General features: G+C 50.8%; 4 protein-coding genes across 4 annotated transcripts; all 4 read left to right on the forward strand.

The window, feature by feature from the left end:
- The first annotated feature begins 949 nt into the window (after positions 1-949).
- On the forward strand, positions 950-6,071 carry SLC25A44 (solute carrier family 25 member 44). The gene is made up of 5 exons (XM_042439941.1): positions 950-1,074; positions 2,017-2,125; positions 3,349-3,982; positions 4,948-5,075; positions 5,584-6,071. The coding sequence occupies exons 3-5, from the start codon at positions 3,361-3,363 to the stop codon at positions 5,773-5,775; spliced, it is 942 nt and encodes a 313-aa protein (XP_042295875.1). The 5' UTR covers positions 950-1,074; positions 2,017-2,125; positions 3,349-3,360; the 3' UTR covers positions 5,776-6,071.
- A 2,129-nt stretch (positions 6,072-8,200) lies between these two features.
- LOC121915601 (polyamine-modulated factor 1-like) lies at positions 8,201-12,287 on the forward strand. The gene is made up of 5 exons (XM_042439943.1): positions 8,201-9,001; positions 10,173-10,278; positions 10,362-10,462; positions 11,184-11,379; positions 11,668-12,287. Exons 1-5 carry the CDS (start codon positions 8,754-8,756, stop codon positions 11,719-11,721), a joined length of 705 nt encoding a protein of 234 aa, XP_042295877.1. The 5' UTR covers positions 8,201-8,753; the 3' UTR covers positions 11,722-12,287.
- A 114-nt stretch (positions 12,288-12,401) lies between these two features.
- Positions 12,402-17,166, forward strand: LOC121915600 (bone gamma-carboxyglutamate protein). The gene is made up of 4 exons (XM_042439942.1): positions 12,402-15,071; positions 15,380-15,430; positions 16,242-16,302; positions 16,855-17,166. Exons 1-4 carry the CDS (start codon positions 14,597-14,599, stop codon positions 17,003-17,005), a joined length of 738 nt encoding a protein of 245 aa, XP_042295876.1. The 5' UTR covers positions 12,402-14,596; the 3' UTR covers positions 17,006-17,166.
- Positions 17,167-17,937: 771 nt separating this feature from the next.
- On the forward strand, positions 17,938-22,327 carry LOC121915657 (cystatin-like). Its single transcript, XM_042440059.1, has 3 exons — positions 17,938-18,180; positions 19,125-19,253; positions 21,579-22,327. The coding sequence occupies exons 1-3, from the start codon at positions 17,968-17,970 to the stop codon at positions 21,666-21,668; spliced, it is 432 nt and encodes a 143-aa protein (XP_042295993.1). The 5' UTR covers positions 17,938-17,967; the 3' UTR covers positions 21,669-22,327.
- Positions 22,328-23,895: the final 1,568 nt, after the last annotated feature.

Raw genomic sequence — 23,895 nt, forward strand, 5'->3', positions numbered from 1 at the left:
GATGAGATATATAAAACAGATTTTAAACAGGCTGTGTGTGTTTGTGTATACATACACACACACACATATATATATACATACACATATTTGTTTCCTTCCAGTCTTTTTCCTTAACTAATACAGTACCTATATATATATATATATATATATATATATATATGACCCTTGTTGCTTTCGGTTAAATCAGTTCTGTTTGGCCCAAAATACTTGGAAGAGGCGCATCCTGAGCCATGACTCCTTCCTTGAAAGTCTCCCCCCAAAACCACTTTCTTCCCAGCCTTTCCTGGCCTCTGGTTGGAGCTGAAACATGTTTGTATACCTGTGGGTTGTTTGTTTGTTTGTTTGTTTGCCTTGTTTATAACAGATTTTGTTTTTGTTTTTAAAAAAGGTGTAAATCTTTGTTGTGTTTATACATCCTATTTTTATTAAAAAGTGCTATGTATGCTGTGATTGTTATTAATTATTCTTAATTATTAACAACGATATCAAGGCTCCAGATTCCTTCTGATCCTGGAAGCTAAGTAGGGCCAGCCTTGGATGGCACTTGGATGGGAGGCCGCAAAGGTGCTCGGCTGGGAGAGAAAATGGGCATTTTAAAAATTGCAAGCCCTCCTTCCCATATATATATATATGGGGAAGATAGTTAAGCAGCAATACTCATCTTTCCCCCATATATATTGTTCCTTAACTATTTTCTCCCATATATATATATATATATCTGGATGGCTGTTTAACTATTTTTCCCTTTAATTTCTATACAAGAGGGGGCTGAAAGGGACTAGAAAGTGCCCTTCCTCGCCCACCTCTATTATATTAGTCTAGGGTTCCTCTTTACCGGAAGTGCCCTTCTGTTTTGGTGTATCTCTATGGTTTCCCTTCCTGAAGGCGGGGCCATATTATGTATGGCTGCCTTATTTAACCGTCCCGGGCGCCATCTTTGTCCCTGGCAGCGCGCATGCGCAGTGACGCCGAAGGAAGCCTCCGTTTCCCGGAAGCAAGATGAAGGGCGGCGGAGGCGACGCCGCCGAGGCTGAGGCGACCGGAGCCGTTGCTTCGTGAGGAGGAACGGAGGAAGTGAGTCGGGGGCGGCTGAGGGCGGTGATTGACAGCGCTGGGGCGGGGCTGTGGGAGTGGGAGAGCCCCCCTGAAGGAGGCCTTTCTCCGGAGGGCAGGGTCTTCCTTTTGGCCCAGGGAAAGGCGGGAGGCGCTCCCTCAGGGCCTGGCCCACCCGGCAGGGCTCTTCTTGGCAGGCTTTGAGGGAGCTCCAGAGGCCTTGCTGCTGCTGCTGCTGCTGCGGTGGTGGGCCCTTTCTCCGGAGGGGCTTTGCCCTGGCCTTCCTCGGAGGCTGAGAGAGAGAGAGAGAGAGGATTCTCAATCCAGCCCTGAGAGCCAAGGCAAGGCAGGGAGTCCCAGGCTGGCTCCCAGAGGTTTCCTTTCCTTGCCGGAGCCAGGCAAAGCCCCAGGGAAGCCGCCTTCGTGTCCTGAAGGCCTTGGGCTCCCTGCGGACGAGCCCAGCATCCCAAGGAGGAGCCTTCCCTCTGAGCGCCCTGGGCCCACAGCTGCCTACAATGGGCAGCCAAGCCTCCTCCTCCTCCTCCTCCTCCTCCAATGGCAAGAGAGTTGTGTAAGCAAGCAAGGCTTGGAGGCAACGGAGGGAAGGAGGCAAAGGTTGCCCTGGTGGGACCTGGGGGTCTTGTCCCACTCTCCCCAGGGCTGACATCCCAAGGGAGGTTGCTGGATCCCTTCAGGGCCTTGGCTTCTGGGGCTTCTTGGAAGTTGTTGCGGGGAAGGAGCCCCCAAGATTTCCTTTGGTTGGAGAGACCCTGACCTTTAACCTGAGATGGGAGACTGGGACCCAGCGGCCGGTCGGAGCGGCTGCTTCTCTTGCAAGAACCCTGATGGAAGGAGCCAAAGCTGGGGCCAAATGCCCAGGGCATTTCAAATGGCGTCTCCAGCTCTTGAGATTGCTCCGCTTGCCATAAAAGATCCTCTCTTCTGCTTCTCTCTTTGCTGCAGAGATTGGTGCCTTCAAAGGAAGAGGCTGGAAAGGCTGCCCATGGGACTCAAGATGAATGGGGAGGCTTCGTGGCCCACAAGTCCTCCCACGCTACATCTTTAGCCCAAGGTACCACAGGGCCCCTTTGGATCGCCATCCTGGGAGGGAAAGGGGGCTTTGGGCTTGTTGTCTGGGGTGCCGCCTGTGAGGGGCAGGAACCGTGTCATGTTCCTGCTGCGCTTGCTGCCTGGATCCGCTGCTGGTCATTTGCAGGAATGGAAAAATCAGGCCCTTTTCGTTCTTGAGGATCCATAGCCTTGAGGTCAGGGCAAAGTGGAGATCTGGATAGCCTAGCATATCATTTCCAAGGCATTCAGAATGGCAAAGCTGATCAGGAAGGAAGCCCCTTCCTGATCCCACACTTTTGGGGCCGGAGGGTTATTGCAGCTTGGAAAAAGTGGCTTTGAAAAGTGAAACGACATTCTCAAAGCCGAAACATGGCCAGCCACTGTCCTTTGAGGCCTCTGCCATGAAAGCAGGCAGTGTGGAGATATTGGCTCCCTTCCCAGGAAGCTTCCTGGAGGAACCAGCCTGGTCCCAGCTGCCAGGCAGACTCCGCACCTGCCTTGCCTGTGGCTTCTGCTTAGAAGGAAGGGTCCTGAAGCCATGTTTGAATTGGAAACCATTGATTGTGTGGTTTTGCCATTGAAAAAGACAAAGGGAGAGAAAGGGGGAATGTCTGTGTAAGGGTTATTAAAGCAAGTCCAGCTTTGATCTAATAAACACCTGTCACTTGTGGGGGGGGGGTTTTGCTTGAGATCATAGACTGAGCACCCAGGACTTGGAGAGGATGAGCATCTGCAACCTGTGTAAACCAAGCCCCTTTGTGCGTTTCTCTTTGCTCAAGCAATTCCCATTTCTGTTGGCCGAGGGCGGCGGATAGATAAGGCCCAGCACGCCTTGCTAGGAGCCGAAGGAAGGTTGCTATGGGGAAATTCCCCTAGGCAGGATAAAGGATGAAGTCCTGGGCTTCCACAGATGATTTAAAATGTGCTCAGGCCAATCTTAATGTCAATGGGCAGAATCCTGTTGGGGACTTACAGCTTTGCAAGTGGGTTTATATCTGCAGGAATGATAATTGGGCAGAAAGGCCTTTCTGCATCAGCCTGTTGCTCCTTACAAGCCAGTTTGCAAACCTTGGGCTGTTGGCAAAAGGAGAGCGGAGATGGGGCCCAGCGGAGCCTCCTGTGGCAGGGAGTCCCATAGGATGGGAGCAGTCACTGGGAAGGCCTTGTCTCCCGCTGCTGCCTCTAGCAAGAACTCACACCTGCTTCTCCCTCCTTCCCTGCCAGGGCGCCTCAGCCATGGAAGACAAGCGCAACATCCAGATCATCGAGTGGGAGCACCTGGACAAGAAGAAGTTCTACGTCTTTGGCGTCTGCATGACCATGATGATCCGGGTCAGCGTCTACCCCTTCACCCTCATCCGGACGCGGCTGCAGGTCCAGAAGGGGAAGAGCCTCTACAACGGGACCTTTGACGCCTTTGGCAAGATCCTGCGGGCGGAAGGGGCGGCCGGCCTGTACCGGGGCTTCCTGGTCAACACCTTCACCCTCATCTCGGGCCAGTGCTACGTCACCACCTATGAGCTCACCCGCAAGTACGTCTCCCACTACAGCAACAGCAACACCGTCAAGTCGCTGGTGGCTGGCGGCTCCGCCTCCCTGGTGGCCCAGAGCATCACCGTCCCCATCGACGTCGTCTCCCAGCACCTGATGATGCAGCGCCTGGGAAACACCATGGGCCGCTTCAAAGTCCAGGCCGGCCAGAGCAAGCACTTTCCCGTCTTCGGCCAGACGCGGGACATTATTGCCCAGATCTTCAAGGCCGATGGCCTGCGAGGCTTCTACCGGGGCTACGTGGCCTCCCTGCTCACCTACATTCCCAACAGTGCTGTCTGGTGGCCCTTCTACCACTTCTACGCAGGTAAGAAGGGCCCCATCTGCAAGCAAAGGGTGGACCCCTTGACCAATTTGGGGGTCTGTATTTCAGAGGGAGGGAGGTGCCTTACACTCACAGAAGCTGTTTGGTAGGAGAAAGGAGCATAAGAGGCTTGGTCGGGGGTATATCCACATTGCACTGTGTTTGCTTTTTGGCAGCACTTTCACTGTGAAGGTTACAGAGGTGTCACAGTGCCCTAATAGTGCACTGTGGATGCAACCCAGCACATGCCCCAAGTACTCTGCAAGCTTTAAAAATGTGAGTTAAGACATAAATGTTCCCTTCAGGGCAGCTGCTCTTGTTTGCAGACAATGACAATTTTGAGGGGAAAACAAAAGAGGTGTTCTTCAGGCCTAATAGGTTTAGACCGTTGCTGCCGCATAAAATTCTCAGATTGGAACAAAGTGTGCTGGGCAAAAGGAACAATATTTGGCTTTTGTTCACATCTCGCCTGAGGGAGAACTTGAGAAAAACCTGTGATTTGGGGGTGGAGACTTAAAATGCATTGTTTTGTTATCTTTGCATGAATTACACATGTGTCTGTGCTTCGAGGAACACAGGCATCTTGTCCCTTACTTTAAATTCCTTGGTTGCAAAATGTAAGACAAGTCTCTCTCTATGATATGTGTGTGGAGAAGTGCTGCACCGTTCCAGACAGGGAGATCAAATCCCACCAGCCCCAGTTAGCAGCCAAGGATGGTGGGTGTTGTAGTCCAGCCACATCTGGATTGTGCTGGCTCTGTCCAGTGAGCCCCAGAGCCCAGCATTTGATTTCCAGCATTGCCTTTAGGCCAGACGGAGACCGCCGTGGCCTGGGCTTTGCTCCAATAACTGTCCTATAAGATAGACTGCTTCTGAATGTGGAGGTAGGAGAAAGCTTTTCACCAGCAGTTGAATTGGGGTAGACTGCCTCTGGCCCAGCTTAGCTTGCCTCTCGCTCCCATTTCCAGAACAGCTTGCCAACCTGACCCCCAGAGACTGCCCTCACCTGCTCCTCCAAGCCATCTCTGGGCCGATGGCCGCCGCCACGGCTTCCACGCTCACCAACCCCATGGACGTCATCCGGGCCCGCGTCCAGGTCAGTAAGGGGGGCTGAGCGGGGCTTTGGTGGGCGGTGGTCCGCTTTGGGTCCTCGGGGAGAAAAGGGCAGGCTGCCAGTTACGCGGATCAATAGCTGCCCATGCCCTTGGTCACTTGAGTCAGAAGGGCAAGCTGTGTGCTTTTGGGGGGGAAGCATGGGAGAAAATAAAACAGAGAAATGGAGGGAAGGAGAGCCAGCCATAATCCTGTCTTGTGCATCTTACAAAAGGTCTCAGCATTTGGGTTTGTTTAACACAGAAAGTGACTATTTGGAGAGAGAGAGAGAGAGTTTCTGTCTATGGTGTGTTTGCTTAGTTTGGAGAAGGAAAGATGGCCTTGTTTTCTGCTCCTTCAGTGGATAGGATCCAAACTAAGGATAGGGTTCAGATTTCAAGAAAGGAATGTCCAGCTAAAGCTACGGAAGAACTGGTCCACAGTGGGATGACCCTCAGCAGTGAGATGGCCCTCAGGCCCCTTCTCTGTCTGTCTGTCTTCTCTCCTGGCAGGTGGAAGGCAAGAGCTCCATCCTCCTCACGTTCAAGCAGCTGATGGCGGAGGAAGGCCCCTGGGGGCTGACCAAGGGTCTCTCGGCCCGCATCATCTCTGCCACCCCTTCGACCATCGTCATTGTCGTGGGGTACGAGACCCTGAAGAAGCTGAGCCTCCGTCCGGAGCTGGTGGACTCTCGGCACTGGTAGTACTGGCCAAACTGGGAGAAGGGGTTGAGTGAGAAGAGGAGGAGGGCGAGAGAGAGAGAACGGATGGGTCTCTCTGCAGTCTCCTGGGCCATTGTGGAACGGTTGGAAAGTCACCCAAAAGCAAGGATGGTGCAAGGAAAGAGAGCGGGGGGTGAAAGGTTAGTGGGGAAGAAGCCCACCTCCTCCTTTGTGGCTGCACCCCTTTGGACTAAGTGCAGCTCTCTGCAAAGGAAGCGCCTACTGTAGAGACTCCTGAACTGGTTCAATCTGTGAGTAAAACTGGCACATCTCCTGGTCTTTCTTTTTTCCCCTCCGTTCTTTCCTTCCACCTCTTTTTTATTCTGAGAGAGAGAGAGAGAGAGAGACTTAATGCTTCCTGCCAAGTAGCATTTTCTTCTGCAGCCAGTTTCCAGTTCTCTTTGCTAGAGACCCACCTCCTGGAGACGGCGCCAGTCGCACAAGTTGAAAAGCCATGCGTTTACGAAACGGAAGAGAGCGCCATTTCCAGAACTTCCAGAAAACAAACCCCAAACGGTTTCAGGTGGAGAAAATGCTCCAAGGCCAGGACTTTCTTTGGGGAGACAAGATCCGTACCTGGACATTTCTACCAGTTCTGTACATAGAAGTCTCTCCCTTCTTTTGTATTCCCTCGGAAGCTCTCTTGCCAAAGCCGCTTCTTGTATCGGAGGCGGTTGCCTTTTCCTTCCCACCTCTTCTTATTTCTGATGTGTCAAAGGGGATTTCTGAGACTTATATGTCTTTTCTTTTTTAAGTGTAGAGGAGTTGTGGTCCACAATTGTTATGTTGTATCTGTGTCTTCTTCCGGAGAAGGGGTTTAAAATCCCCTCCTCTGGGGAAGAGGCACCTTTTCTTCCTTCGTGGCCTTTGCGAATGTGAGTAGGGGCAAATGTAGCTGCCCTTGGATTACTAATGCCTCCCCTCCCAATCCTCATTCAGACCCATAACCTCCCTTCAGGGCTTTCCAAAAGCCTCCTACCAAACTTCTCTTGGCCTTTGTGTGACTGTGGCTGTGTCAGTCTCCAGTGTTAATCTGTCAGAGGGTCGGGAGGCAGAGAGGGCACACTGGGTTGCAGGGAAGTAGAAGAAGAAGGGGATGGCTTTCCCTTTAGGCAGCATGGCTAATGGAGATGTGGCCCTAGAAGGTCAGTCTGGGTCCCTCTTTCTGCCTGCAATCAGCCAGAGAGGAGGAGGGCCGAAACCTGAATTGGCATCCCTTGCCCCTCTGGCGCTGGCTGTCTTTTCTGTTGTAACTCTGGTGCTGACCCCACGTTTCCCAAAAGCACAGCTCCCCTTCAGCCGCCATCCTCAGCCGTTGTGTTGCCACCTTAGTCTCCGAAAAGCCCAAGGCGGGGAAAGGGAATTGGCACAAAGAGGGCGAAAGCGGATGCTCTTGCTCTGGAGAGAGACGCTGGGGAGACGATGATGCGCTTTGCACTTTGGATCTCTTCTCTGCAAGAAGCAAAACCATGGGGTCGGCGTTTATTTGTGTGCCATAATCGGGAAGAAGCTGCGCAGAGCCTTCCTGGCCTTTGCAGGGCTCTTCCTTAAGAAGCAGATTCAGACGCCACAAGGGGCAAAGCGTGGCTGTTAGTTGCTGCAAAATGCCGTGTCCCTCTGGGCCTTCACCGACGGCGCCTGTGGCGCTGGGCATTTGGAGTGCCCTTTAAGAACCAAGGAACCCCCTTTTCTATCTTCACACTGGCCACATTTAGCCAAGAGACGTGGCACAAAACCAGGCCGTGGAAAGTGGCTTACCCTTTTAAATTTGCTTGTAGGAGGGAATGGTCTGTGAATATCGCCGTGGTTGAAGCCTTCCATCTTCAAGGAGCTGAGGCATTATTTCTTGGGGGGTGAGATGGCTGCTCCTGGAAAGGCTGCTGTGGCTCTCCTTGCCGTAGGCTTCTTGTCTGATATCTCTCAGTGCTGACACTTCTGAAAAGGGCTTGTGTCCTCATGCGACCCTTCCTGCTGATGGAATGACGGGGAAGCCAGCGCCAGGGAAGTCTATCTGCGCCTTATGCTTCTCCTGGATAACCCCCTTTCCCCTAGTTCCCACCGCTCCCTCCTTCTTTTGTGGCTCAAGAACCACCTTTTAGTTTTGCTTCAGGAGGAGCCCAAGAGGGAGTGGGGTCAAAGGGGAAACCCATTTCCAGAGCCCCTAAATGGGAATCAACCCAAGCCATTGCTGGCATTGAATGTATTTCTGTCTTGGGCGCAAACGGGTTCCTGGTTCTGCGCTGTCAGAGGACTTTGGATTAAAGGTTTTATTATTGATGTGACCCTTTTCCTGTGGATCTTCTTCTTTTCCTATTGACCGGAGGAGGAGGAGGAGGCGGCCTGCAGGGCTCCCTTGCCCTAAAGAGAGCCATGTTTGGGGGGAAGAATGGTGTTTCCCCACCAGAGAAGCCCAAGAGCCCAGAGCCACAAGGGATTGAGACACCTTGGCCTCTTCTGCTTCGGGGAAACGGGTGGCTGTTGCGCCACTTCCAGAGATTGCAGAGGAAGCAGAATGTAATGACAGTAAACAACTTGGGAAGTTTCTTGTTGCAAGGAGCTACTGTTGGGACTGTGCCTCCCAGCATCCCCTACTTGGGCCAGGCAGTGTGCCGTCTTGGAAACAGAGGCTCCTGGGAGCTCCAGTCCACAGCCATGTAGAGTATGGGGATGCTGGGAACAGCAGTCAGTGGAGCGAAGGGGGATTCTGGGCTTTCTTATCCAAAACCAGCTTCCAGTTCCTAAAACTTGGAAATGAGGCTGCCATGCTGACAGCGGCCGCTAGGGGCCGCTCGAAATCCACTATCTTTGCAGCGTTCTCATTGGACGCCAAGAGGACGCCGCGTCCAATGAAAGCGTTGCTACTACGCTGCGTTCCTTTTCCACGCCCCCAAGCTAGGCGATTGGCTGTCTGTGGGGGCGGAGCCAAATGAACAAAAGGGCGTCACTTGACGGAGACAGACATGAACGCCAGCCAATCCAAAGTGGCAGAGGTGTCCGTGGGCGTGGCTAGGCCCAGCCGTTTGAATCCTGGTTTTTGGCGGCCCAAGATGGCGGACGAAGGAGCGGCGAAGGCGGGCGGCGCCGAGGGAGAGGCGGAGGCGGTTCCAGCAGCGCCGCTGTCGGCTGCTCTTCCGGAGGGGACCCCGAGCCGGGAGCAGGTGCTGGACTTCATCGTGGACTCCTTCCTGCGGACCCTCGAAACCGGCGGGTGAGAGAGAGAGCGAGCGAGCGAGCGTTGCCAAGGCGACCGGCGGAGAGGGAGGGGGAAGTCTCGCGAGAGTTTCTGCAGAGCCTGAGCCAGGGCTTGGGCTGCAGAGAAGGGGAGCTGTGGCCCCAAAGGAGCTGGATCCCCCGAAGTGGCTTTTGAGAGAGTGGCCCCAAAGGTCACCTTTCCGCAGGCGCCTTTCCTGTGGAGCTCAAGGGAGGCTTTGGGATGTAGCCCCGGCCCCAAAAGTCCCTGGAGAAGGGACTGCGGAGCGGCCTCTTTAATGCTGGGTTATTAAAAGCCTCTCTGGGCCCAGGAAGGAGACTCCCTATGACCCGAATCGACTCCAACAGAATGGCCTTCTCCAGGGAGAAATGATGTCAGCCCAAAGGAAGGAGAGGCACCGATCCAGGAGGATCCGGAGATCCTATTAAAAGACAACCATTTAACATCAGAACTAACTCACGTCATGCATCTAGATCGCTAGAGTCTAAAACGTCTCAAGGGCTTCAGGGCTCAGGGGTATTCCTGCTGGAACCCCTTTTTGAATTGGTCCAGCGAGGGAGGCGGCCGAGCGGAGCTTGCTGCTGGGAAGGGAGTTCCAGAGCTTGGGGGCCCAGGCAGAAAAGGCCCTCTGAGTGGAGGCTGGCTTCCCGGCTGAGCTGAGGGTGCGAAGCGGATTGTATGGAGGGCGGGGGACGCCTGGCTGAAAGGGACCTGGGAGCCCAAGTGGAGCCATGCGGCAGCTAACAAGGCCAATGCGATCCTAGGCTGCATCAAGAGAAGCCTAGTCTCTAGATCAAGGGAAGTGTGGTCCCACCGGGGCCCCACCATTCAAAAAGGATGTGGAGAAACTGCAGCCATGTGTCCAAAGGAGGGAGGGAGACTCAAATGGGGAAGGACTGAGAGAAGGGAAGGTGAAGAGGTGCTATCAGAGCCCTCTTTCAATGTTTGACAGAGGGACACACTTCCTTCCATGGCCTTTAACCATGTCAATGGGGAGGCTTTGGTTCAGAAGAAGGGGGTTGGACTGGATCAGAGGCAGAAAGGAAGTAGGCCTTTGGAGACCCCCGGCCCAGATGCCTTTTTCTCTGTGGGAGGAGGCCCTAAGAGCCTTGGGGAGCTGCATCGCCAGAGGCACCTTCCTGATGGCCCTTTCTCTCCCCAAAAACAGGTTCCAGGTGTTTGCCAAGTGCTACCGGCGCCTCTACAAAACCCAGCCCAGGCTGACCAAGTGCGTCTATGACCAGTTCGCCTCCCATCTGCAGAGCTCCATCCGGGTGAGAAAGACACACAGACGAAGCCCTTTGCAGAATAGAGAAGGTTAACCCAGTCTCCCTCTGCCTTTGGCTTCTTTTCCCAGGGAGAGATCCAAGAGCTGAAGGCGGAAGGGAACCTCAAGGTGCTCTTTGAATCCCTGGATAAACTTGTGGAAGGAGCCAAGGAGAGGGAAACGCCGGCCTGGTAAGGAAGAAGCAACACTATGTCCCAGTCAAATAGAATGACATGCAGGGACCATGCAGAACTCCAGGCAGCCAAGCCCCAGGGGCCCTTTCATGCTCTAGGGCACTGGTTCCCAAACTTCGGTCCTGCATCTGCCAGAAGCCCCAGCAGCATGGCATTCTGGGAGATGAAGTCCAAAGCATTGGGAGGACTGAAGTTTGGGAACTACTACTGTAGAGTCATAGTGCCATGGTTCACCCTGGGATTTGTGGCTTCATAAAACAGCCCAACAATGGTAATGCCTTGTAAAAGCGCACAGAGCCAGGCCCAAGGGGCCTTTCATGCCGTAGTGCCATGATCCCTCTTCAGTCGCCATGGTCCATAGAGTCAGAAGAGACCCCAGAAAGGCCCCTGATCCAGTCCAACCCCATTCTGCCATGCAGGAATTCTCAATCAAAGCATCCCCGGTGACAGATGGCCATCCAGACTCCGTTTAAAACTTAGTAGCGCCTTGCAGAATTACAACTCCCACGATTCCACAGGATGTTGCCATGGCAGTTAGTGTGGGATTGTGGTGCTCCAAGTGTGGAAAGGCGCATAGGACGCAATGGCTGCCATTTTGTGGCAGAGAAGTGGGAATTGGGCCTGTGGTCTTGCTCTTTGAAAAGCAGCAAACTATCGGGGAGATGTTGTTGCTGTGCATTAATAATAACCGATGCCTCGGGTTCTGTCTCTCCATCAGGCGTCCCAGCGGAGTCCCGGAGGCCGACGTCCGCAGCGTGGTGGTGCCCTACCTCCTGAAGCAGCGCGAGTTCCTCCAAAAGGCCCTGAAAGAGAAGGAGGCGGGGAACGCCCGGCTGGCCGAAGCCGTTCTGGCCGGACGGAAGAAGATTGCGGACCTTCAGGAGGAGATCGAGAGGCGCAAGGCCGAGTGGCAGGTGAGCGGCGTTTTGCAAATGGCTGCCCAGATCCAGGAAATACCTCAGTCCTAGAACCAGCCTCGAACGGAGGCTGGGAAGGGTCACGGTGTGATAGATGATTGATTATTGATTATCTTAAGCCCAGAGTTTTAACCCTCCCCGGCTTGTGATGCTTTGGTTGCCAACACTTTCCCTTTCAAGTGCTGTGAGTCGAATGAGAGGCCCTGAACCAGGAGGGTGTTCATTTTATTACTTTCAATGAGGGTCACTCCGGTTAGTATTGAAATATCCTTGCCTCCTTCCCAGGCGGTTGTTGCAGACGGCCGGAGGACCATCAGCACCCTTGAGGAGGTTCCCTGAGAGAGCTGGACTTCGCTGGCTTCCCAGGGAAGGAGCTTCACCTCCAAGAAGAAGCTGGCCATCCATCCTCTGGAAAACAAGTAACTTGCCTGCCTCTCTGACATGCCATTCCCCAAGGAACTCTTGTGTCTGTGCCAAAGCCTTGGACTCTCTGGACATTGGCCTGACGTCCAGCCAGATGCCCCCAGAAGCCCTGGGTCTCTTTGCTGCAGCGTCTGTGTCAGGAAGCCCAGCTCACTTCTCTTGTTCTCTGGACTTCAGTCATTCCTGCCTTTCTCTTCCTTTTCCTCCTCTTTGCTTTTTGTAGAGTTGGAAATGTTCATCTCGCAAAGAGCAGGACCTTTCCCCCTCCGAGGCGGAGTGTGCCCATGGGTGCCAACGTCTTGCCAGGCAAACGGAGAGGAATGGAAAAGCTGCCAGTGGAGCATTCTTGGGACTTTTGGGGTGCCTTGAGAGAGAGGTCTCAGTTGGTCCTGTTTGTCTTTTGTGTGAAGAAAGTGTTCCCAAAATGCACACCTTCTTGGTTGTTGGTGTATCAATAAACAGGGCGTTGTGTTGAGTGGAAACGACAGTTGTGGTCTTTTGGAAGGCGTGGGGTTTGTATCGGCTGAAAGGGGAGCCCAAAACCTGGGCCTTGCAAGGGGTGGGTCAGCCAGGAGCTGACCATGGAATTGTAGTATTAGTGGCCGACTATCTGGAGTAATGATCCCATTTGGGGTTCAAAAGGAAGGTGCAACCAGGATCTGGCATGTTTTCTTAGGCCTGAGCTTGGAAATAATGGGATTTCTAAAAGTGTTTCAAAGTGCCGTTGACAGAGCTTAGATGTGATCTTGGGACTAGCACCCGAACCAGTGTCCTTAAAGCTAATGCTAGAGCTTCCTACGAAGACAAGCCTTGCCATTGCCCCGAAGTGAGGAAAACAAGCGGCTGTGTCTCTGCAGCATCTGTTCCCAATTAGAGCCCAGTGTTGCATTTGCATGTGAGGCTGCCCATGTTTTGTAAACACAAGTTCCTTGGTGAGACGATAAGTATGGAGTTGGGTGCCAGGCGGTTCTGTCCGCTGGCTCTGGCCACCTTCCTTGGGGCCAGCAGTGGCTGGCGTGGGAGGCCTGGGAGAGGGCTTGACCGCTGGTCTCCAGCCAAAGTTTTGGGAAGCGCAAAGCCATTGAGGACGCCACTCGACACGTAGGACGCCAAACGCCTGCTCCTTTTGCTTCCACCTTCTCCAGAGAGAATCAGGGCCTCCCCTGGCAGACAAAGACAAGGGAATGGGGTTCAAGACTATGCTCATCCTCAGACCTGTGTTTTCTTGCACTGAAGCTTTGAAAATGGCACTGTGGGAAGCTGCACATCACAACATGTCTGCCCTTTTTGCGCAAGAGAAGGACAGGGGAGCAGTGTCCCCTTCCTGCAATTGCAATCCGTCCCTCTTGAATCCACTGCCTGCTTCATAGGCTGCGAATCGCGGCTTTAAAATTAAAGAGGGGGGTGGTTAAATAATCCTGTTTGTCCCTTGCGTCTTTCCCACCCTCTCACTGTTGTGTATATGCAGACACACACTCCTGGTTGGCAATCCCTATTTTGCTTACTTTAGTGCCATAGGAAAGCGCCTTGTGGTCTTTAAAACTCAAAGCAGATCAGGTCCTGGAGGCGATGTTTCAGAGGAAGGAACTTGCAAAACCACCCCTGAGCATCCTTTGCTTAAGCAAAGCCGGTGAAATTCATGCGGTTGCCATAAGTCGCACATCATACACACAAACGGCCAACAAAACTGACCAGTTTGTACAAGTGGCTTTGGATTTTCTTTTGGATTTTGGAATATGCATAATTTAATGTTTTGGAGGTGGGACCTAAATCTATGCACAAAATTCATTTATGTTTCACATGCACATTTATGCACATTGAAACATACCTATCATATACGCCTTGTGCATGTTCTGCAGGAAGCAAAGTTTGCGCACATCAGAAAGCAAAGGTGTCGCTCAACCTAGGTTTCAATCTTGGAGTGTTTTGGATTTGGGGACCAGGAGCACTCAGCCTGTGCCAAGATGCCCAGAAGACGTGGCACTTGAGAAAGAGAGGCTGCCCTCCTTTCTTTCTGAGCGATTTGGGTCTGGTGCAAGCGGGGATAATGCTTCTTCCTTGTGGAGGCCATTCTGGGGCTTTGGGGCTCTCTGTCCAGATGCCTGGCGGGAGGGAAATGATGAAGGGACTGGACTGAGATGAAAACGTTGGGGTTATCCTTTGGCCGGCCACATCCGAGCGGAAAGGGAGCCCTGGCAGCGGTAATTATATGCCGGCTGCCGCTCTTTCTCCTTCCCTGGCCCAGGCCCAGCGCTCCTCCTTTTCTTGGAGGATGGCTCCAAAGGAAGAGGCTTGCAAAGAGGCATAAAGCACCCTTGGTTGCAAAGGGCACTTGGGCTCCCTGCCTGGAGCACTCTTCCATTTTGCATCCTATTCAGAATCCTATTCCTAAAGCCACACTTTTTGCACCTTTGTATTGGCTGCGTTCAGAAGAAGGAGTGACTAGTAATGTAGCTTCCTATACCTTGTTATTTGAGGGTGGCACTAAGCCACATTGCCCAAATAACGCCAGGAACAAGAACGGAATGACTTTATGGACACAAGGAGGGATGGTTCCTAATACACAAGTCCCATAAATACAGAAAACCAAGTATGAACAGCTTTACTTTGGCCCCAGTCTTTTTGAGTTTCCAAGTCTATATGCGTTATAATGTTAATATATTAATATATTATAATATATAATATTAAAACAGCAAAATGGTGTCCCTTATATATAAAATAGAAGAGTTTTTTGGGGGGGGGGGGTTTGGAATTGATCTTCTTTTTAAGTGTTTTCAAGCAGGTTGGGCCCATGGATGACAGAGCCGTGGATACGGAGGAGGGCCAACTTTATTTGCAAGCAACATCCAGAAGGTCCTGGTGGCACCTTCCTTTTAAAACCCAGATGCCACGGTTACTCCATCCGCTGCGTCCGTCCTGCGGTCAGTTCCTGGCTGACCCATCCTTTGCAAGGCTTGCAAATCCTCCATCCCTCCAAAGAAACCCACAATTGCCATTTCCACTTGGCACTCCATCCTTCCAAGCAGCCCGTCTCCGAAATAGACTTGGCCTCTGTTCCTCCGGAGGCTGGGACCAGCTTTGTGGCTTGCTATCCCTTGCCAGGTCCGACGAGGCGGAGGGCGAGGGGGGCACCATTTGCCCAGGGACTATAAATGGGGAATGGAAACGCAGAAGAAGAGCAACCGGAGCAAGGAAGACCTCCAAGATGAAGACGCTCCTTCTCCTCGCCTTCCTGGCCGCTGCCACCTTCTGCCTTTGCCACGCAGGTAAGATGGCACCAAGGCTGTCTATCATTGCTACCCTCCATGCTGTTGGTGCTGTTCTTTATTCCATATATACAATGTAGAATCATAGAGTATATGTATATATACTGTCTCTTCTCTGTGTGTGTGTGTGTGCGCACAAAGACAGGTTATGATCCCGTTATGATCCCCTTATGAACCAATAATGGGATAATAGTGGCTAATGATGGGCCCATAAGTGGCTTGGCCCCTTGTTCTCAGGCCCATGGTCTTCTCCTTCAAGCCTTGGCCAGGGATGCTTTCCTGATCTCTCTGGCCTTTCTTCTTTCCAGACGATGCCTCCGTTGAATCCAACCGTGCCAAAGACGCTCCCGGCTCCAAAGGTCAGTTCTGCCTTCTCTTTTCACCCTTGGTTTCTTTTCTTCTTGGGGAGACCGTTTGCCCATGTTTGCAGAAACAGGGCACCTTTGCAGAAATGGCATCATTTGGAGATAGGAGCAGGCAATGGTCAGCAAGCAAAGGCCTTTCTGTCCTTTGAGCAACAAGGACTGGCATTGCATTTCCAACAACAGGGAGAACAGGGCTGCAAAATGCATTCCTTTGCTTATGGCGCTCATAGGCCACCTTGCTTCCCAAAATGGCGCCCAAGGGGCACAACTCTTCCGTGGTAAGAGCCGTTTGACAGTATAAATGGCAAACTCTCCGACGTTTCGCAGGTGAAAACAGGGATGTGTTTGGCCAAATAGCCCAGATGGCAAACGTTATTTAGGAGGAAGGCTGAGGCCGAGAGAGTGTGACTCGCCCCAAACCCAGTGGTTTTCCATGGCTGAGCGGGGATTTGAACCCTGGTCTCTAGAGTAATAATAGTCCAACGCTCAAAAAACAATCCTACCATGCTGGGCTATATATGAGTGAATGGAAAAGATTGAGTCCCTATATTGGGAGAATAAAATTATTATTGCTGTTGTTATTATTATTATTAGATGTTGCTGGTTTAACGCAACCAGAAACATCTAATACTAATACTAATACTACTAATAATTTTATTCTCTGATATCCCAATATAGGGCCTTGATGGCTCTGGCCGTGGGATCATTTCAGGATCCGTGGGTCTAGGAGGGGATCTCCAGGGGATCCCATGGAAGGAAGAGGCAAATGGGATTTAATATTGACCAATGGTTTTCCTCCCAACAGCGTTCGTCTCCCGGCGTGAAAGTGCCGAAGTTGTGAAGAGACACAAGAGGAACTACAACAGGTAAAAAGGCAGAAAGGTCTACCTGGGAGACAGACAGACAGACAGACAGACAGGTGGGGCCAGGTGTGGGTTCGAGGGAGACCCTGGATATTTCGCCTGCCATAAACAGGGGTTTCTATCACAAAGTTATGGGACTCAGAGGCATAGCCACGTCTGTCTGCGCAACCAGTCTCCTTAGAGATCCTTTAGCAGCGTTGAGGCTCCACGGAAAGAAAGAAGTTGGCAGCAGGAGCTTTCTTAGACTTAAATCTACTTCCTCAGGTGCATTTGGGCTTAGGATAGCAGAGGTATAGGATAGCATGGCTCTATATATCAGTGTATTATTTTACTCTTTTGACATTTTATAGTTTGGCATTATTTCTTTTTATTGTATAGGTCCTGATCTACTGCCTTTTGGTAGAAGGGGAGTTATAAATTATTATTATCATCATCATCATCATCATCATCATCATCATCTTAAAGACCAAACCTGTTCCTTCTCCCCTTGAATATTATTTTTATTAAACATTATTATTATTATTATTATTATTATTATTATTCTCTTTCCATCAGGTTGTTCCCGGCCTTTTCTGCCCAGGTGGCGGTCACTCCGGACCCCTTTGAAGCCCACCGCGAAGTTTGCGAGACCAACCCTTCCTGCGACGAACTGGCCGACCACATTGGCTTCCAGGAAGCCTACCGCCGCTTCTACGGACCCATTTAGGCCACAGAGGCTGACCTCGTGTCCAAGTGGTCAGCGGCCAAAGGGTCACTCTTCCATGTTCCCATTCCTACACTTGCGACCCCCGTGGCTTTGCTTTCCCAGCCTCTGAGATACGCTTTCCTCGATGGTCCTGTTCTACTAAACACAATATTAAAAGTGTTTCCCAAAAACCACAGGAGCCTAGTTCTTCTTTCCTGGGACGGTTCTGGGTGCGAGACAGGGCCCTTCCCTGTCCTTCCTTTCCTCTTGCAGAGGATTATTAGTTTTATTTATAGAGTAAATTTACACAGCGCTGTGATAAGGAATGAATGGACACTGGTCAGATTTATTCAAAGGGTCATTCTTTGAGGCGGAGAGAGTGTGACCTATTGCCCAAGGCCACTCAATGCATTTCCATGGCCGAGCCGGGATTCGAACCCTGGTCTCCAGAGTCATAATGCAGTGGTCAACCACACGTGACACGGAAGCCCCATCATCCCCAGCCCTGGCCCTTGGAGCATCAGGGGCAAAGGTTCCCTTCTGGGATGGGGCTCTACCAAAGCCCCAATGGGAGTCTTGATGCCAGTTCTGCCAGCCATGGGCAAAACCTGGGCAATGAACTTAAGGCCCAGGTTCCTGAAGGCCATGGTCACCCAGGACCCAATGGAGGTCTGACTCCAGCCTCAAGGACTGTCCATTACCCCAAAGTCTTTCCTTGCCATTAATCCATTGATTAATCATTGGCACCTTAGATCATAGAGAGCGATGAGCCAGAAGCTAATTGAGGGGTGACTTCAGCACCACGGACAGCGCACCATTCAAAACCATTGTTATCCCAATGGGTTTGGCTGACCCTTCCTGATGGTCTCTACCTGTCCTTTCCCGCGCTGTGATTGGCCGCCCATCCCCGAGGGGCGTGTCCTGAGCTGCAGATGAGCCTCCTCCTGTGCGCAGGCGCGACCTCACTCTGCCCGCGTCCAGCCATGGAGCAGCATCTGGTGGTCTTCCTCGTGGTCCTCCTCTCCGCCGCCTCCTGGTCCTTGGCGCAGCCGGGCTTCGTCGGAGGATGGAGGGAGCGCTCCGCCTCGGACCCGGACGTCAAGGAGGCCGCCGCCTTCGCCCTCCAAGCCTACAACGAGGCCAGCAACAGCCTCTACTGCTCCAAGGCCCTCCGGGTCCTCGAGGCCAAGAGCCAGGTCAGCAGCCCTTCCTTCCAGGCCATAAGGAGGGTCCAAGACTCATGGAGCCTCCCTTCCCCAGGAGGACGGGGGGCGAGAGCTTGGGGGTCTCCAAAGGGCTAAGGCCCACCTTTCACACCCACAGCCCCCCCCCCAAGATCCTCTCCTTTTGGTTTAAGAAAGGATGAAATGGAAGGATTCATAGCGAGAGAGAGAGAGAGATAGATATAGATATAGACTGGGATTTTTTAGCGGAATCTAATGTTGGAAAATCTAGGTTTTCTATTTAATTTAATTCTATTTAATTCTATTTAATCTAAAATTTATTTATTTATTTATTTGGTGGATCCAGTAGTGGAATAATTATATGATATGTAATAGATCTATTGGTGGATCCAACGGTGAAATAATTATACTACAGTATATGTTAAATATAGGTAGATCCAGTGGTGGAATACATCATATATATATATATATATATATATATATATATATATATATATATATATATGAATCCAATAGTGGAATAGTTATATTATACACACACACATATACACATTGGATCCATTCCACCATTGAATCCATATATATATATATATATATATATATATATATATATATATTGGCCATTCTCTGTTCTTCATGCTCCCCCCATAAAATGTTAAAGCAAAGCAATGGCCAGCGCGGCAATCGCGGTTTGAGAGTCGGCCTCTGGTGACCAGGGTTCGAATCCTAGCTCAGCCATGGAAAGGCATTGGGTGCCCTTGGGCAAGAAGTCACTCTCTCTCAGCCTCCGAAGGGGAAGAAGGCAAGGGCAATGCTCCTCTGAACAAACCTTGCCAAGAAAACCCCAGGATAGTTTGGCCTTAGGGTCTCCATTAAGGCGCACAACGCACAAAGACACAGGAAGCAAGGGTACGGCATAAATCCTAATTCCTCTTTTGTTTCCCTTTCCTCCGAAGGTGGTGGCAGGAACGAAATACTCGCTGACCATTGAACTGGTCAACACTCTGTGCAAAAAGGAAGCAGGATCCAGCCTCAAAGACCTCGACTTGGAGCATTGCAAGATGCCTCCAGAGAACCAACAAAGGGTGAGGTTTAAACACAACAACAATAACAACAACAACAACCCTTTTTGTGCATGTCTGTTTCCTAATGGTGGCTTTTAATGCCATTGACAAATCTACTCTGGGTTTCAGTCTGGACCCAGTGGGTCTCCAGGGCAGGGATTCGAACCCAGGTCTCCAGAATCATGTTTAGGAACCAGGGTAGTATAGCGTTTCTGGGATAAACAATATATATATATGCCTGAAATTGTAAGAATGGGTGATAATAATCGTCCGTTTAAGTCCAAAGGGGCCAAATCCTTTAATTGTAATGATCCAACCCTCTTCCCTTCCAGCTTTTAGGATTCACTTTATTTCCCTTCCAAATCTATCTATATCTAGATATAGATATAGATATAGATATAGATATAGATTTGATCTCACCTGTTTTGTCTAACTTGCGCAGGTGCTCTTTTTACTTTATTTCTCTGCCTTTAAAACCCTGTTTGCCTTTTTCCAGATAAACCTTTTAACGTTTACCTTGCATTACATAAAACTATGCTTCGCGTGGCACCGACTTGGAGGAGCCAAGCTGGCACATGCCACGTTTCCATGGGCATCCCTTGCCTTTGTCCGTTCCAGGCGGTTGTCCAAAAAACACCCGCGCCTTGCGTCACCCTAATCCCTAAATACGCCCTTGCAATATATATATAGATATAGATATAAAAATTGAGTCCGCTCCTTCCTGTACTTAAGCATGAATCATTGCACAAATAAACAGGTGCCAACTAGTGACTCTGTGTCACCAGTCACCCAAAACACCTGAGCTGTGACTACTAGGGATGACTTCCTGCCTGCCTCTTCCTCAATTCCCAAACTTTGGTCCTCCAGGTATTTTGGACTCCAGCTCCCAGAAGCCCCAGCCAGGAATTCTGGGAGCTGGAGTCCAGAACAGTCTGGAAGGCCAAAGTCTACGGGGATCAAGGCAGGTTTAGAGCCATAATTCCCAAACTCTGGTTCTCTGGGGGTTTTTGGGGGACATCAGCTCCCAAAATCCACAGCCGTCTTGACCGAGGAATGCATTGGGATGCAATAAGAATAATAAGAATAATAATCAAAGATATAGATATTATATAATAATAATAATAATAATAATAATAATAATAATAATAATAATAATAATAATAATAATAATAATAATAATAGAGTTCAAAGGTATGGAGATCTTGTGGCACCTTTGAGGCTGAATGCATCTGAGGAAGTAGATTTTAGCCTCGGAAAACTCATGCTGCCAATTTCTTTCTTTCGATTAATAATAATAATAATAATAATAATAGGATTCAAAGATATAGAGATTTTATAGCACCTTTGAGACTAAATGCATCTGAGGAAGTAGACTTTAGTCTAGGACAGCTCCTGCTGCCAACTTCTCTCTTTCAGTTAATAAAAGTAATAGAGTTCAAAGGTACAGAGATCTTGCAGCACTTTTGAGATGCATTTAGATGCAATCATCATCATCATCATCATCATCAATGATATGGAGATATTGTGGCACCTTTGAGACTAAATGCATCTGAGGAAGTGGGCTTTAGTCTAGGACAGCTCCTGCTGCCAACTTCTCTCTTTCAGTGAGCCTCAAAGGTGCTGCAAGATCTCTCTATGTATTATTACTATTAGGATACTTCAACATATACCAGCACTTTATGATTAAGCTGCCTTCCTTCCATGATGTTGAACCCAAGCCTCCTGACCTCCTGGGGCTTGGGCATGTTTTCCATGCCCTTTTGCAATCCCCGTCGTGCCACGTGGCCTTAGCTTCCCTCGCCATTCTTGCCTTGACAGTCATCTTGGGATGAGATGGCGATGCGTCGGCGTCTGCGCTGCAAAACCGGTTCTGCGTGTTTCGAATACATTGCCGGAGGGTTTATGGGGTGCTCAGAGGGGAACCCCATGACCCCTGCGTGGTTTGTTTTTCTTTCCCCATCGAGAGCATTAAACTGCGTCAATAATGCCCAGAATGGTGCAATAAGCAGAGCCAGGGCTGGAGTTCAAATCCCTGGGAAGCCCTGGGAAGCCCTGGGTTTAGGTTAAGTCAGTGATGTCCAAACTCTGGCCCTCCAGGTGTTTTAGACTGCAGCTCCCAGCATCCCAGACCATTGGCCAAGGAGGCTGAGGCTTCTGGGAGTTGAAGTCCAAAACACCTGGAGGGCCAGAGTTTGGACATCGCTGCCATGAGTGCAATTCAGCTTGATGGCGCATTGCAACAGCAATGAAAAATCCTCTCCAATGTGCATCCCAGAATCCCCAAGGGATGGCTTTGCCCGGCTCTAACCATCCCTTTCCTCTCCTCTCCTTTTTGCTTCCTTCCAGAGAGAAATCTGCATCTTCCAGGTCTGGAGCCGGCCTTGGATCAGCGACACACAGCTGCTGCACATGAGCTGCAAAGCGGCGACGGCCTAAACATCTGGGAACGGCCAAAATGGACCCGCTTCGGCCGGCTTTCCAACGAAGCTGAAGCCATTGGCTGCTAATGCAGTCCTCTTTTTCTTGGAGAGAACTTGCACTCCGCTGATGTGGCTCCAGTGACTTTTGGGACCTTTTGGGACCTTTTCCCCTCCATAGGTGACCCCCGTCCCACCCTAAAAATATCACCTGCGTCTCCTCCTTCTTGCAATTTGATGCTGATACTGTGATTTCCCCCTCCTAGGAAAATGTTTGAAGTTATTGCATGGCCTAGACGCTGCATCGAGGCGCATTGCTCCACTGTGCACTTGTGTGTCTTTAGGAAGGGAAGAGAAATGAGGGGAAGGTTGCAAAGGCATTGCGCCCTCCTTTCCCTTCCCTTCCAAATCCAGACCTATTACTTGCATGCGATGTGAGATTTTTGGATAAGGCGCAAAAGGTTGACCCATCTCAAACTGGAGGTATCCATGCACTTTTATGTGCTCTTACATGCATCTCTTGCATTAACAGTGTGCTGCCCCAAAACCCACATTTGGACTTTCCTTCCCAATCATGTCCTAATTGGCCTTTTCTTTAAGTCTTTAGGATCCTCCAAATCTTCCCGATTCTTCTGCAATTTTCATTTCTTGGCAATAAAGGTATTTCTCCTCTTGAAATTCTGATTCTTCTGCAAACGCCCTACAAACAAAGCAGTTTGCCCTAAAGCAAGACCAAGCGCTCGCCAGGGTGGTTTTGTTAAAAGGATGATGGGAAGTGTAGTCTGGAGATATGGAGAGGGTCTGGGCAACCATGGCCAAGTGTTAATGCGCAAGTTATGACGACCCTATGATTCTCAGAAGATTTTCTTAGGCAGAGAATACTTGCAGGTGAAGGTTTTGTGGAGGTGCGCAGCGCTGGAAATTGCAAAGGCAAGGTGCCGGCCAGAGTGAGGACATTGTGAAGATGCGTAACAGAACGCACACAGAACGCAGGGGACTGAAATTGCACTGATGTGCAGCAGGGTAAGTGGCTGGGTTGCACTGATGCACAACCGGGGGGACCAGTGAGAGTAATGAAGTTGCGCTGATGTGTGACAGGTTGCAACCTGCCGGAGCGGCTAATTTGCATTAATGCACAACACAGCGCCAGCGAAAGTGCAAATCTACAGCACTATATAAACAAAGCATAATAATAATAATAATAATAATGAAGTTGTGCTGATGCGTGATCGGACTCTGGCCAGAGGAACCAAGTTCAATGACAGATCTTCACTCTGGTTCCTTTGGAGCTGCTCTTCCAAGTCTCCGTTTTCTCGACTGCGGCCTCCGTTTCGATGAACGACGGAACCTGAAGGTAGGGAAGATCTTCCCCAATTTCGGCGTCTTCCTCGCCTTCTCCGCCACTTCGCTTTTGGAATCCAGGGAGAACTTGCTTGGGAGGGAAGGTCAAGGGTGGGAGGCTATTGTCTTCAGGTCACCCAGTAAACCTGGAATCCAGTTGGACTGCTATTTTAAACCAGCTATTCCCAGTTTGTGTCCAACACTCGATGTGTCAGACCACATACGTGATTTCTAGGTCCGTTTCATTGCATTCTGATGCAACCTGGAGGGGTTTTTCAAGGCTAAGTCAAAAGGGATGGAGGCCCACCTGGGCACCTGTCCTGTGGGCATGGCCTCTGCAGCCTCACCTGGCCACTTGCTGCCCTCTCATTGGCTGGCTCCGAGCGGTGGGTGTGGCCTCTGCCTATATATGGATCCCTAGATCTGCTCACCTGGCCATCCATCCATCCATCCATGGCTCATGGCTTCTTTGTAGGTGCCAACCTGGCCTCTCTTTGCCTGGCCCTCCTCCTGCCCCAAGGGAGGGCTGACCGGGGGCCATCAAAGCCCAGAAGTTCACTGCATTGTCCGGAGATGCCTTCAACGCCCAAAGCGGCAGCGAATATTATTTCAAGCTGCAGGAGACTCTGAAGATGGAGATGCAGGTAAAGGTGGTGTGTGTGTCTACGCTGCAGTGATGCCCCAAATCTAGTCTCCCAGATGTTCTGGACATCATCTCCCAGGATTCCTCACTGCTGACCACACCTAGCAAGGGCTTCTGGGTGCTGGGATCACCCGAAACACCTGGAGGATCAACCTTTGGGAGTGTCCCATATGGGGCTATGTAAGAGTAGACCTGGTGCATCATCTACTCTACTCCATTTATAACCCTCTATTGACTATATATCGCTATCCATCCACATCTA

This window comes from Sceloporus undulatus, chromosome 9, assembly GCF_019175285.1.
Source record: "Sceloporus undulatus isolate JIND9_A2432 ecotype Alabama chromosome 9, SceUnd_v1.1, whole genome shotgun sequence".
Classification (NCBI taxonomy): Eukaryota; Metazoa; Chordata; class Lepidosauria; order Squamata; family Phrynosomatidae; genus Sceloporus; species Sceloporus undulatus.

What these genes read in the sequence shown, in the direction of transcription:
- SLC25A44 (XM_042439941.1), top strand. Translation starts at nt 3,361, where the DNA reads ATGGAAGACAAGCGCAACATCCAGATCATCGAGTGGGAGCACCTGGAC. An exon ending in CTTCTACCACTTCTACGCAG is followed by an intron (nt 3,983 to 4,947) that starts GTAAGAAGGGCC and finishes TCCCATTTCCAG; the next exon opens with AACAGCTTGCCAACCTGACC. An exon ending in TCATCCGGGCCCGCGTCCAG is followed by an intron (nt 5,076 to 5,583) that starts GTCAGTAAGGGG and finishes CTCTCCTGGCAG; the next exon opens with GTGGAAGGCAAGAGCTCCAT.
- LOC121915601 (XM_042439943.1), top strand. Translation starts at nt 8,754, where the DNA reads ATGAACGCCAGCCAATCCAAAGTGGCAGAGGTGTCCGTGGGCGTGGCT. An exon ending in ATCTGCAGAGCTCCATCCGG is followed by an intron (nt 10,279 to 10,361) that starts GTGAGAAAGACA and finishes TTCTTTTCCCAG; the next exon opens with GGAGAGATCCAAGAGCTGAA. An exon ending in GGCGCAAGGCCGAGTGGCAG is followed by an intron (nt 11,380 to 11,667) that starts GTGAGCGGCGTT and finishes CCTCCTTCCCAG; the next exon opens with GCGGTTGTTGCAGACGGCCG.
- LOC121915600 (XM_042439942.1), top strand. Translation starts at nt 14,597, where the DNA reads ATGGATGACAGAGCCGTGGATACGGAGGAGGGCCAACTTTATTTGCAA. An exon ending in CTTCTGCCTTTGCCACGCAG is followed by an intron (nt 15,072 to 15,379) that starts GTAAGATGGCAC and finishes TCTTCTTTCCAG; the next exon opens with ACGATGCCTCCGTTGAATCC. An exon ending in AGACGCTCCCGGCTCCAAAG is followed by an intron (nt 15,431 to 16,241) that starts GTCAGTTCTGCC and finishes TCCTCCCAACAG; the next exon opens with CGTTCGTCTCCCGGCGTGAA.
- LOC121915657 (XM_042440059.1), top strand. Translation starts at nt 17,968, where the DNA reads ATGGAGCAGCATCTGGTGGTCTTCCTCGTGGTCCTCCTCTCCGCCGCC. An exon ending in TCCTCGAGGCCAAGAGCCAG is followed by an intron (nt 18,181 to 19,124) that starts GTCAGCAGCCCT and finishes TTTCCTCCGAAG; the next exon opens with GTGGTGGCAGGAACGAAATA. An exon ending in CTCCAGAGAACCAACAAAGG is followed by an intron (nt 19,254 to 21,578) that starts GTGAGGTTTAAA and finishes GCTTCCTTCCAG; the next exon opens with AGAGAAATCTGCATCTTCCA.